This window comes from Aulonocara sp. 'chitande type north' Nkhata Bay, linkage group LG11 (genome assembly GCF_057382095.1).
Source record: "Aulonocara sp. 'chitande type north' Nkhata Bay isolate Kocher_YH1m ecotype deep benthic linkage group LG11, A_spYH_male_GT1.1, whole genome shotgun sequence".
NCBI classification, from domain to species: Eukaryota; Metazoa; Chordata; class Actinopteri; order Cichliformes; family Cichlidae; genus Aulonocara; species Aulonocara sp. 'chitande type north' Nkhata Bay.
Genome location: NC_141354.1, coordinates 38,781,270 through 38,793,531, shown reverse-complemented (window position 1 = coordinate 38,793,531; position 12,262 = coordinate 38,781,270). Strand labels below are relative to the sequence as shown.

At 47.7% G+C, this 12,262-nt stretch overlaps 1 protein-coding gene across 1 annotated transcript in view; it reads left to right on the top strand.

Annotated features, from left to right (window-relative positions):
* nek11 (NIMA-related kinase 11) overlaps positions 1-12,262 on the top strand; it is a 67,143-nt gene that overhangs the window by 18,743 nt on the left and 36,138 nt on the right. Inside the window, exons 4-6 of the mRNA XM_086312590.1 lie at positions 980-1,098; positions 1,369-1,433; positions 2,596-2,722. Of these exons, the coding sequence (XP_086168716.1) occupies positions 980-1,098; positions 1,369-1,433; positions 2,596-2,722 (311 nt within the window). The remainder of the gene's footprint in view (positions 1-979; positions 1,099-1,368; positions 1,434-2,595; positions 2,723-12,262) is intronic.

Genomic DNA, 12,262 nt, shown 5'->3' with positions numbered 1-12,262 from the left:
CCACGCCATCTTTCACGCCTGCTGTCTCGATGACACCAGGTGCCGTCTTCACACTCAGCCTCTCCACTAATGACTCTCACGCTGCCTTCATCTCCACTCGTGTTTTTCTCTGCCTCCCACACTCGGAGTATCCCCCTCGCCCGCTCGTTTACGTCACCTGACGGCGATCCTCCCCCCTCATTACCCAGCTCTCTCCCTCCTCCCCCGCCTCCTTCAGCATCTCCTGAAGATTTGAATCACTGCTGCAGAACAGTTCACGAAGCTTCCCGTGCTTCTGTGCTGCCAACCGGCTGGTTTTCTGTTCTACAAACACACAGACTGAACAATATTTAGGCCTTTTGTGAGGATTTAGTGTAATTCAACACACTTAAGCATGAACAGGCTGCGCCTTTGGAGATCTTAAGAGCTACTGTTTCTGTTCACCCCATTACCCACAATCCCCTGCAGAGCTGTGGACGACTCTGAGGCATTGCTTCAGCCTGATAGAGTGAGCAGAAAAATCTGATTTGACGAAGAAAAAACCGGAAATCACATCGTCTTATAAAATCCAGAACTGAGCAAACAAAGCTGGAATCACAGCAACGTAAATGTCACGTTTGAACTTTCCTTTAATATCTCAGTAATCTGATTATAATCGTCGGCACATCAGCGGACGGGCTGCAGTTAGCTGCTGCTGGCAGTTGGTGCGGCTCCTTTTAATTGCATCAGTCTGACAGAACGTGAACACGCCAGGCTGAGAGCGAACAGCAGTACCGACCTGTAGCTGGAGCTTCAGCCACACGTTAATGAGCTGCTGGAGTGAAGCTCTCTGGCTGCAGGCGCCCCCAAACTGGTCTGCTGTCAAAGCTTCCTTCATTTCACACAGAAGCTGAGACGAAAGCCTGAGCCACTCAGGAGCTGCTACTGTGGAGTGAAGTGTAATGACACATGCACTTCAGTCAATGAGTGACGCATCACTTCCTCCTCGCTGTGCCCTCAGGATCGGGATCTGGACTGTAAGATAGGAGAGGTGAGACGAGCTGGGCGGAGCCTTCCTGAAAGCCAGGTCGTTGATTGGCTCATCCAGCTCCTGCTCGGCCTTCGCTACATACACGACAGGTGCAGAGTTTTCTATTATTTCCTCTAAAGTCGTCTTTGGCTTTATATGTTTGTCCTGTTTCTGAAGCGAATCTGCTCCACATGTTTTATCTGCTGACACTCGGTAGTTAAGTAGAAACACGTTTTTGTGGTTTAATGAGATTCTAGGTGACAACAAAAAGTCACAAAAACAGTAACATTTATAGCTGGTTAATATTAGAACAAATGATTGCAGATTGAAGTGGCTTCAGTCTGCAACCTGCATTTTATCCGCTGTGCTGCTCTCTGCAGGCGGATCCTCCACCGAGATCTGAAGGCCAAGAACATCTTCCTGAAACGAAACCTCGTTAAAATCGGTGAGCGTCCTCTTTGTGCTGCTGCTGCCGCGAAGGCTTGCGGTACTTTCCTCACGTTTGTGCGTGTATTACAAAACTGTCTGCTGCCTAAAAGGGCTTCTTCCTCTCACTAACAGCAACAACAACAAACAGGGCCGCAAATAGAAGCGTGCTTCCAGCTAACGAGTGGGTAGTAACGCGGGAGGAAGTGGGTTTACGCTGAGTGTGTGGAGTGTAAACTCAGCAGATTGTTGCTGCTGCTGCCGTCTGCAGTTTTGAACCAGAACTCTGTGAGAGTTTAGTTTACCAGCTGCACACACGGAGCACCGACGCCACAGAGACGCTGCAGATCTACTGTGCAGTCATGTGAGCGGCGTTACGTTCGGCACAGTTAGTGGTTTCCAGTAGCTGTCAGCAAAGGTGTCGTCTCACTGTGTCACGATCAGCCTTATGTTAATCAGATATTCAAATACATCAGCGTAGAATTAGAAGTTCCAGATCTGTATCCACAGATCTGCTCATTCACTCATTGGCTGTTGCTTTGGAGCTGTCGGGGTCAGTAGCGGACACTCTGGTCCATTTCCATTGGATTAGTGCGTTCTCCAACTTTAAATGTTCATTGTGTGTTTCACAGCTGAGTGACCGAGTGTCTCTGACTCTCCGCGGCTCCGTTGCTCCTACAGAAGTTATTTAAACCTCTGACGTCTCGGCTCAGGTGCTCTTCGTGGTCTCAGAGCGTGATGTTCCCACGTCGAGCTCTGAAGAGCTTTTTGTCGCTGTTTGAGGGCTGCTGGAGGTGAATAATGCAGCTTTGCTCTTTATAGACAGAACAAAAAAGCAGAAGACTTGGAAGGAAGCGGGTAAATCGTTCAGGCCGAACCTGAAGCTTAGGAAAGGGTGAAACCGGGTCTGAAGCGTGGTGCCGGAAACCTTCACTGCCTGTGGGACAGCTCATTGATTCTTTATGATTTCTGCAAAGCGTGGTGAGGATCACGCAGGTCTGTGGATCGTTCAGTATCTGTGGGATGTATGTACCTGTGACGTTATCGGCCCACCGTGACACAGAGCATGTGTTTGGCGTGTGCAGGTCCAGGTGTTCACGGACCTTCTGCAGGTTCTTTAGATGTTCAGATTCAGTTTAACAGCAGATCAGTCATCAGGATGATGCTTCTCATGTTTCCAGGTGACTTTGGTGTTTCCTGCCTTCTGATGGGATCATGTGACCTGGCCACCACCTTCACAGGGACTCCGTACTACATGAGCCCAGAGGTGCTGAGCCACCAGGGCTACGACTGCAAATCTGACATCTGGTAACCTTTTAAAGGCCCCGTGTGCAGTGTTGGTATTAATATTCCTTTTTGACTGGTGCTCAATTTTGTATTTTCAAAATAGAATTAAAATAGTTGTTATTGGTTATTATAGTTATTTTTATCAGGCGGATGATGTGTGTCTCATGTTCTGCCTTTGGACCTTGTCTCCTTTTCTTCTGACCACACATTTGCAAAGCTCAGCTTAGTTTTTGGTCGTTCGTGACGTTTCGGGTATTTAGTGTCGGATCAAACCGCTTCGGGCGTGATCAGAATCTTTGGCCGGTTTGAAGTTTTTAAGGATTTGAGACCGACTCTGAGATGAGGAGTGTGGCTGCAGGCTGCTGTCTGTGTGGAAGCTCTGAGCCTCCTTCAGACAAAACATGTTCTTTGTCATTGTGAAACAAGATGAAAGGGATTCAGATAAAAAGCCCAGACCTCGGTTAAAGGGAATTTCACACCAGCTTTGTGCAGCTTCATTTCCCTCTGCTGTGATTGGTTCTGAGCTGGAGGCTGTACAGGTGCATCGTGGGAAGGGCTGATGGAGGAACGCCTGCAGGTGGAGAGCAGGAATTCATTTAACTGCTGCTGCTGCAGGAAGGAAAGCGAACGGGCTGCAGTCAGAGACTTTCCTGCAGATTTTACCCACAGATCCAGTTTTCACGTTCTGTACCTGAGGAGGAGTGGAGAGGCGCGGTGCAGGCTGCAGTATAACGAGGAAATGATGCTGAACAGGACACACTGGTGTAAATCACACCACAAATTGTAAATCCTGATATTTTTGTCATCCAGGTTGCTCAGCACAGTTGGTGTACATTTAAGTTTTAGGAGGATAAAGGCGTGCGTTTGTTGTCCCTGCGGTCTGAAGCGGTCCCTGAAGAAGGCGTTTGTTCCACAGATGTTTGTGCAACTTTCAAATTGAATCTGTGACGCAGCCGACTGAGTTTAACATGCAGAGAGGCCTCTGCCAAGATCCAGCGAGGACGAGATGAGCCTGATCTCGCTTGCATCCTTGACGGCAGAGAAATAATCAAAAAGAGCTGACAGCAGCAGGCGGGACAGCGACTCAGACACGCGTTCAGTCGACGTGTGGAGCGCAGAGGTGGCCTGACAGGGTGAAAGATGAGACGGAGAGAGCTGCTCCGGGAAGTCAGCGTGGGACTGACGTTTCCAGTTCAGGACCGAAAGATGCTTTTATTGTGATGTGTGATGTAATCACATGTAATCACGTGTGTTCGGTGAGTGATCGGTGCAGACTGTGCACAACAGGAAATGAGGGAGAATAACAGACAGTGCTCTAAATGAATCACATGAACGTTTTCAGTAACATTACTGCAGTAAATTCAGTAATCACATTACAGTCACAGTTATATAATTACTCATGTTACAAAGGCTCTTCAGGTATCTGCACGCTGGGTGGACAGGAATGCTTTCTTCCTGCAGCTGATTTCAGGTCTGTGCTGGTGGAGGAGAGCGGCGGAGCCGTCACATTACTGTTACAGTTACTGTGCAAAAGCGCCGACGCACAGCGTGCTGTCAAAGCTGCAGCAGGTAACAAAGCAGCGACGAGCAGTCAGCACCTGTTCGTGTGTCCACGGCTGAATCACCGCGGCGCTCTGATGCGTCTGGGTCGGTTTTCGTCTTTGCTTTGTGTTCGTACATAAATACTAAGAGAAAGATCGCGTGTGTCCTCGTTAGGATAGGGATTCGTGTTGGTGTGTGGAATTTGTTCCTCTAACTGTTAATCATGTGGTAATGCATGTGTGGTCCTTTTAAGGAGTAACGTGAAAATGATGTAACAACTGGTCTAACGAATCTCCGGCGAGGAGTAAACAGCCGTCTGAACCACAGCGATCTCTCTCACCAACACCAGTTTGTGTTTATACCAAAGTCAGTGTAACTTTTAACTCGAATAACTAAACATAAAAATATTTACAAGAATATTCTTATGCAAATTTTAATGATGTGACTTTGATTCAGTGTTTCTCAAATCATCAATATTATTCTCTGTCTCGTGCTTTCAGTTGAATTTTATTTAAATCACAGGAACAGTCACTTCAAGATGCTTTATATCGTAAGATAAAGATCCTGCACCCCAACAATCAAACTTTGGCGACAGTGGGAAGGAAAAACTCCCTTTTAACAGGAAGAAACCTCCAGCAGAACCAGGCTCAGGGAGGGGCGGGGCCATCTGCTGTGATTGGTTGGGGTGAGAGAAGGAAGACAGGATGAAGACATGCTGTGGAAGAGAGACAGAGATTAATGATTAAATTACATTTTCCTCCTCAAACACAGGAGATCCAATCTCACACACACACACACACACACACACACACACACACACACACACACACACACACATAATATAATATATATATATAAATCTCTGTTCCACACTTAACGCTATTCAATCAGCTACCTAATTTAAATTTATTGCTGCCTGTTTTACAAACTTACTGGTGACCAGTGCTTCCCCTCAGCCTCGTGCTAAACACACCTGTGGTACCTGTTCTAAAGTTCTACCTGACCTTGTCCTCAGGTTTCTTAGACATTTTCAGAAAACTTGACCTCTGACCTTGAGGTCGACGCCCCTGTGCTGTCAGTTTGAAAGTCCTACATGATTCCATTCTCCAGTTCAAAGCCGTGTGTCCGCCCGGCAGATTAGCGACAACAACCCATCAGTAGAATCGATGGGGTGTAACAAACAGTGCACAAGACACAGAACAGAAACATACACAGTTTTTACATATTTCCATCAAGGACAATGGTTGCCAAAAGCAGAGTACTGTACCGTTATTACATTAAATAAAATTAAATACAGATAACAGGCAAACCCACGTTTAGTGTGAATCGGTTGATAAAATAGTGCAAGATACAGATGTAAACATCTGTGTTTGTTGGGAGCAGTTCTGATTGTGCAGTCTGACAGCTGCAGGGAGGAAGGACCTGCAGAAACGCTCCTTCATGCATCGAGGATGCACCCAGGTACCTATAAGAGTCCACTATGTCCACCGGTGTCAGTGTGGTGGGTCTGCGTCTCCAGAAGTCCACCACCAGCTCCTTGGTTTTCCCGGCGTTGATCAGCAGGTGGTTCTGCTGACACCAGTCCACAAAGTCCAGAGTCCACTGTCTGCACTCTGAGTCGTCCTCACCTGTGATGAGGCGACTATGGCAGAGTCGTCAGAGAACTTCTGTAGGTGGCAGCGTGGGCAGTTGTTTCAAAGTCAAAGTCAAAGTCAACTTTATTTGTCGATTCTGCCACATGTACAGGACATACAGAGAATAGAAATTGCGTTACTCTCAATCCCTAGATAAATAGCAAATGAACATTTAAATATATTTAAATATAAAAGTGATTAAAAATGCAAGTAAAATAATTAAAAAGTAAAAATTTAAATAAATACAATTTTACATATAACAAGAAAGCTATACAATATACAATATAATGGGTAAGTGACATTGAGTGTAAACCAGGCAGAGTAGTGCAAATAGGCAAATAGTGCAAATGGAGATTTAGTAATGTACGGTAAGAGATAGTGTAACAACAAAGTCTTATGAGGTAATGGCAGTCCAATGCTCCACAAAGTGACTGGTAACTGGTGCAGGCCAGTGAGTGAGTCAGAGAGTGTGTGTGTGAGTGTGTGTGACAGAGTTCAGTGAGACCGTGGAGGAGAGAGGGGAGAGGGGGCAGAATCGGGAGGGAGTTAAGCTTCCTGACAGCCTGATGGATGAAGCTGTCCTTCAGCCTGCTGGTCCTGGCCTGGAGACTCCGCAGTCTCCTCCCCGACGGCAGCAGCTTGAAGAAGCTTTGCATTGGGTGCGTGGGATCAGCCGCTATGCAAAGGGCTTTTTTAGTGAGACGGGTGCTGTAAATGTCCTGGAGGGAGGGGAGAGAGACACCAATGATCCTCTCTGCAGCTCTCACTATGCGTTGGAGGGTTCTATGACAGGACGCATTGCAGGCTCCAAACCACACAGTGATGCAGCTCGACAGGATGCTCTCGATGGTGCCTCTGTAGAAAGTGTACATGATGGGGGCTGGTGCTCCTGCTCTTCTTAGTTTGCGGAGAAAGAAGAGACGCTGCTGTGATTTCTTGGCCAGTGCTGTGGTGTTGTACGTCCAGGAGAGATCCTCTGTGATGTGCACACCCAAGAACTTGGTGCTGCTCACTCTCTCCACAGACGCTCCGTCAATGGTCAGAGGAGCATGTTGGGTGTGCATTCTCCTGAAGTCCACAACAATCTCCTTCGTCTTCTCCACATTCAGAGAGAGATTGTTGTCAGCACACCACGTGGCCAGGCGTCTCACCTCACTTCTGTAGTCGGTCTCATCCCTGTTGCTAATGAGACCCACCACCGTTGTGTCGTCCGCAAACTTGATGAAGAGGTTGGAGCTGTATGATGGAGTGCAGTCATGGGTCAGCAGAGTGAAGAGGAGGGGGCTCAGCACACATCCCTGCGGGGCCCCCGTGTTTAAAATGATGGTGCTGGATGTATTACTGCCGACCCGTACTGCTTGAGGTCTTCCGGTGAGGAAATCCAACAGCCAGTTGCACAGTGAGGTGTTGAGCCCCAGCTGGACCAGTTTTTGAATGAGCTGTTGGGGGATTATGGTGTTGAATGCTGAACTGAAATCTATGAACAGCATTCGAACATATGAGTCATTTTTGTCCAGGTGTGTGAGTGCCGAGTGGAGTGCAGTGGAGATGGCATCATCGGTTGAGCGATTGGGCCGATACGCAAACTGGAAGGGATCCAGGGAGGGGGGCAGGACAGTCTTGATGTGTTGCATGACTAGTCGTTCGAAGCACTTCATCAGGATGGGAGTAAGTGCAACAGGACGGTAGTCATTAAAGCAGGAGGGAGATGACTTTTTTGGAACCGGAATGATTGTGGTGGCTTTAAAACATGTGGGGACGACAGCCTGGATGAGTGATATGTTGAAGATGTCTGTGAAGACATCAGTGAGTTCCACTGCACAGTCTCTCAGTGCACGACCAGGAATGTTGTCAGGACCCGGAGCTTTACGTGCATTGATCCTGCTGAGGGATCTCCTCATGCTGTCCGGGGACAGAGTCATCACCTGGTCACCAGGAGGGGGTGGGGTCTTCTGTGCAGTGGTGCTGTTTTGGACTTCAAAGCGAGCAAAGAAAGTGTTCAGCTCGTTCAGCAGGGGGATAGTGCTATCACAGGTCTGTGGTGGGGGCTTGTAATCTGTGATGGTCTGAATGCCCCGCCACAGGCTCCGTGAGTCTCTGCTGTCTTTGAAGTGATGAGATATTTTCCTGGAGTACTGTCTCTTAGCCTCTCTGATGCCACGGGAAAGGTTGGCCCTAGCTGTCCTCAGGCTCGCCTCGTCTCCATCTCTGAAGGCAACATTCCGAGCTTTCAGCAGCCTGTAGACCTCTCCTGTCATCCATGGTTTTTGATTGGCCCGGACAGTTATGGTTTTCGTGACTGTTACATCCTCAATACACTTGTTGATGTAGGCAGTAACAGTCTCTGCGTACTCCTGGAGGTCAGTGGTGTTGTTATAGGTGGCAGCCTGCTTAAACATGTTCCAGTCTGTAGTATTGAAGCAGTCCTGTAGAGCCTCTGAAGACCCCTCTGGCCACACTTGTATCCGCTTACGAACCGGTTTGGTCACTTTAACGAGCGGTCTGTAGGCAGGCATTAGCATGACAGTGATATGGTCTGAGGCGCCGAGGTGGGGGAGGGGAAAAGCTTTGTAAGCTCCTCTCTGGGTGGTGTAAACAAAGTCCAGTGTGTTATTTCCCCTTGTTGGAAAGTCTATGTGTTGTTGTATTTTTGGAAACACGCACTTTAAGTCTGCATGATTGAAATCCCCAGCCAGGATGAGAAAAGCATCAGGATGGGCTGTCTGCTGCTCACTGATGTGCTGGTACAGTTCATTCAGTGCCTCATTCCTGTTGTTGACATTGGAGGAGGGAGGGATGTACACAGCGCACAGGAGTATGGCTGTATATTCCCTCGGTAGATAGAATGGCCGGCACTTAATAACCATTAACTCCAGCACTGGTGAGCAGTGTTTGCAGACCGCAACAGCATCGCGACACCAGGCATCATTGATGTAAACACAAAGTCCTCCCCCGCGGGTCTTACCTCCCGCGACGATGACTCTGTCAGCACGGTAGCATGTTAGCTGGTCGAGCTGAATGGCGCGGTCCGGGACACTGTCGCTGAGCCATGTTTCCGTGAACACAAAAGCACAGCAGTCCTTTACATTCCTTTGAGATGAACGTAGCAGTCGGATGTCGTCCAGTTTATTTTCTAGCGAGCGTACGTTGGCCAGAACGATAGAGGGGATGGCGGGTTTGTGTGGGCTAGCCGCTAGCCTAGCTCGGATGCCACCGCGCTTACCCCTCTTCTGCTTCCTCTCACACCGCTTGAGGCACATCCATTGTGGGCGAAGTGCGGGAGTGGGGGTCGGTGATTGAGTAGGCCTTCGGAGCAGACCCAGATCTTTCAGCTTCTCGGTGTCCACAGAGTTTAACTTAAAAAGTTTGTTTCTGCCGATGTCGAGAAGAAGTGTTCGGGCATATCCTCGCTTGCACACAGATAGACGCGACAAAGACTTACAAAAACACTGCAACTTACAGGACGAAAAACACGAAAAAGTAGTTTGTTTGGGAGAGGAAGAAGCCGCTGCGTGTGCACGCGCCGCCATGTTGGATTCCATGGAGAAGTCTGCAGTGTAGAGGGTGAAGAGGAACGGTGCCAGCACAGTGTGGGGCCCCCGTACTGCAGACCAGCGTGTCAGAGACAGCCCTGTGACCTCACATACTGTGGGCGTCCTGTGAGGTAGTCCAGTATCCACTGGGACATGTGGTGGTCCACTCCTGATAGCTCCAGCTAGTCTCTCAGAAGTCGTAGAAACAGTCTATGTTTATGTGTGAGTAAACACTATAAACATTATAAATAAATAGTAGATTTCTACACATCGCATTTAGAAATTTGTCTGCTTTGAAACTTTTTCTGCTCCCGTGCAGCAGGTCATCCTTCTTTATCCACATCTGCATATCTCTGCACAGAGAAGGAAGCAGCTGTTTTCTTTTTCTTGAAGTCAGCAGCAGGCTTTGAGCCTCCTGACACTTTCCAACTGCTTTGTTTCTCTTTTGTTTCTTTACTCAGACACAGCGGGATTTAGAAGCTCAGTGAAAAGTCAGAAAGGAAATGATGTGGCTCACGCCGCTGCACGTAGGGCCATCCCTAACGCTGAAAGTGGAGGTGAATTTGTTTGTGCTGTAGACGCTTTCTAGATGGAGCGCTAAAAATTAGAGAGGGAGGTACATTTTATCCTCACCAGAGTTGGACTTGCTCGAGGTCTGTGGGGGCCGACTCAGTCTTGAAGCCAACCAAGTGGACATTGGAGGAAGTGCAGGCTTTGGCACTTGCACGCTGGGTTCTTGATCATAAAGAAGAAATTTCTGTTTGTCTTTGTTAAAACCACAAAGTGAAAACAAACACTTGCCTGGCAGCCTGTTAATGACACAAACTGCAGGCTTCAGATCAGACGGCCTCTTCGGGATGAATGGAGGAGGGCGGTACGCAGCGGCGGCGGCAGCTGCTCCGACGTCTGATTAAACGCGTGCGTTCACACTCTGACGTCTCTGATAAACTCTTTGTTCTGTCATCAGGTCCTGATTAAAGCCAACATGCATTTGTTTCCTCCTCAAACTGTGTTCAGTCCGTGTGCAGTTTGCAGCAGCAGCGTTGTAGTGATTGGACGTGATTGGACGTTAACAATGACGCCAGCAGATTTGGGACAAACAGCAACAGTTATGAAAAAGAAGCAAAACCTTCCCTCCTTTCTTTTTCATCCTCTCGGACCTGCTTCACGTTCTGTGATCTCTTCTTTAATTAGCTCCATCTGTACGAGCGACGCCCAAACCATCAGCTCTGTTTCTGTCTGTAATTATCCCCATGAACAAACACAAGCTTTATCTTTCAATTATTACCAATTTACTCAGTTTTTATGTTTCAGTATCAATGCACTATCGCACGTCTGGGTTTTTATTTGCTAATTACGGATTGACTCTGCTTGTCACAAATAATTCAGGATCTGATGATAACTGTCTCGTTAACGATGCAGTGTTTGCTGGGAAATGACAATGAGGTGATCCTGCAGACCTCAGGAGACAATGGCATCAGTGAGATCAGTGATCGAGGCAATGAGAAGGTCAGAGATAAATGTCTCCACGATCTCTCTTTTCTTGGTGGTGGTTGATGGAGGGAAATGGGAAAACTGGGGTGAGGGAGTGTGTTACTGGTGCCTGTGTGACTTCAGGGTGGTGGTCTTTGGGAAGAAACTGTTAAGCAGGCTGAGCAGCTTGTCCTTGATGTTTGCTGCTCTACTGAGGCAGCGGGAGGAATAAATGTCCATCAAGGAGGGGAGAGGGCAGCCGATGATCTGAAGCCTCGCTCTGACCGCCTTGGTGCAGCCATACTGTGATGCAGTAAGTTAGCAGGCTCTAAATGGACGAGCGGTAGAAGGTCAGCAGCAGGTTGGAGTTCAGCTTGTACTTCCCGAGGACTCTCAGAAGGTGCAGCTGTTGTTGGTCCTTGTTGACGGTGTGGACCCTCTCCACATGCTCCCCGTTGATGTAAAGGGGGGCTAAGTCAGTGCCTCCTGACGCCAACAATGACCTGTTTGGTTTTCTCAGTGTTCAGTGCCAGGTTGTTGAAGTTAAAAAGCTCATTCCAGTTCCAAATATTTAAACTTTTTAAATGTGTGTGGTACAACATAGACTAAATCTCTCCTCTAAACATAATTTAGTTTTTTTTATATGGTTAATCATTTTTAATAATTTGGTGTTGTGATGATTATTTTTATATATTAACAAGAATGTTATCTGCTCTTTAAGTCTGACGTCATCAGCTGTTTCAGGCCTCAAAGTCAAACGAACACTGCAGCATCACTGAAACTAAATTCTTTCATCTTTAATAGAATCATCAGCGTTGCTGCTTTACCAGGTGTAACTATGAAGTTAGCAGGAAGTTAGCTCGCTAGCTTCCACCTAAACATGATATAGCATGTTCTGGCTGAGAGATTCAAACATACAGCTCTGCTGTCACTTCCAACATAAATGAAGACAGAAAAATAAAGTTGGGGTGTTTTCTCTGGAAGCTCCGCCCCCAAGAACAGACTTTGCAGGAAAAGAATGGTAAATGATAAATGGCCGGTATTTGTACAGCACTTTACTAGTCCCTAAGAACCCCAAAGCGCTTTACACATCCACCCATTCACACACTGGTGATGGCAGCTACATTGTAGCCACAGCCGCCCTGGGACGCACTGACAGAGGCGAAAGAAAGGCTGCACCGTCCGCCGTTTTGTGCCTGGCTCTGGAAACGTTACTGCGGTGTGGAGTTCTACACTTGAAGGTGAATAAAAAGTTAAGGCTCAAACACCAGGAGAGAGCAAGTAGACCCTCTATGCACATATAGACTTTTACTGAGGTAACTTGTTTTTACTGGTAATGTTGACTGGTTACCAAGCAACATGAAAGGCGCACGTAAGGC